The sequence below is a fragment of the Trichinella spiralis genome, assembly GCF_000181795.1.
Source record: "Trichinella spiralis strain ISS 195 chromosome Unknown Scfld6214, whole genome shotgun sequence".
Lineage (NCBI taxonomy): Eukaryota > Metazoa > Nematoda > Enoplea > Trichinellida > Trichinellidae > Trichinella > Trichinella spiralis.
In genome coordinates this window covers 1-453 of record NW_003533153.1, presented here as the reverse complement: position 1 = coordinate 453, position 453 = coordinate 1, and the positions used below count along the sequence as shown (strand labels likewise).

Below are 453 nucleotides of genomic sequence, written 5' to 3'. Positions count from 1 at the left end.
AAATCCGTGATATTCCTGTGGTGGATTCGAGTACGGAGACAAAGAGTAGCGCTTTAATCTCTCTGTGGGGTTGGCGTTCAACTCAATCGCGCGGTAACGCAAGCGAACTCGGAAAATGACCGTCGTGAGTTTCGAAAAGAGTTTTCTTTTCTTTTTAAGGGACGCATTCCCTGGAACCGGGTTGTCCGGAGATAGGGATTCTGGTATCCATAAAACGCCGACTTTTTCACGGTGTTCGGAGCGCTCTCGTCGGTACGTGAAAATCCGAGCGACGCCTGGTAAATCTCGTACTTGGTCGTACTGATATCCGCAGCAGGTCTCCAAGGTGAATAGCCTCTGGCCGATAGAATAATGTAGGTAAGGGAAGTCGGCAAAACGGATCCGTAACTTCGGAACAAGGATTGGCTCTAAGGGCTGGGCCGATCGGGCTGAGGTTTCAAGCGTGCAGTGTAT

The 453-nt window shown here is 50.3% G+C and overlaps 1 protein-coding gene across 1 annotated transcript; it reads right to left on the bottom strand.

Annotated features, from left to right (window-relative positions):
- Window positions 1-226: 226 nt before the first annotated feature.
- Tsp_15243 (conserved hypothetical protein) lies at window positions 227-433 on the bottom strand (the record flags this gene model as incomplete). The annotated part of the gene is made up of 1 exon (XM_003366296.1): window positions 227-433. A coding segment is annotated over one exon (207 nt), but the record flags the coding sequence as incomplete, so codon positions are not given.
- Window positions 434-453: the final 20 nt, after the last annotated feature.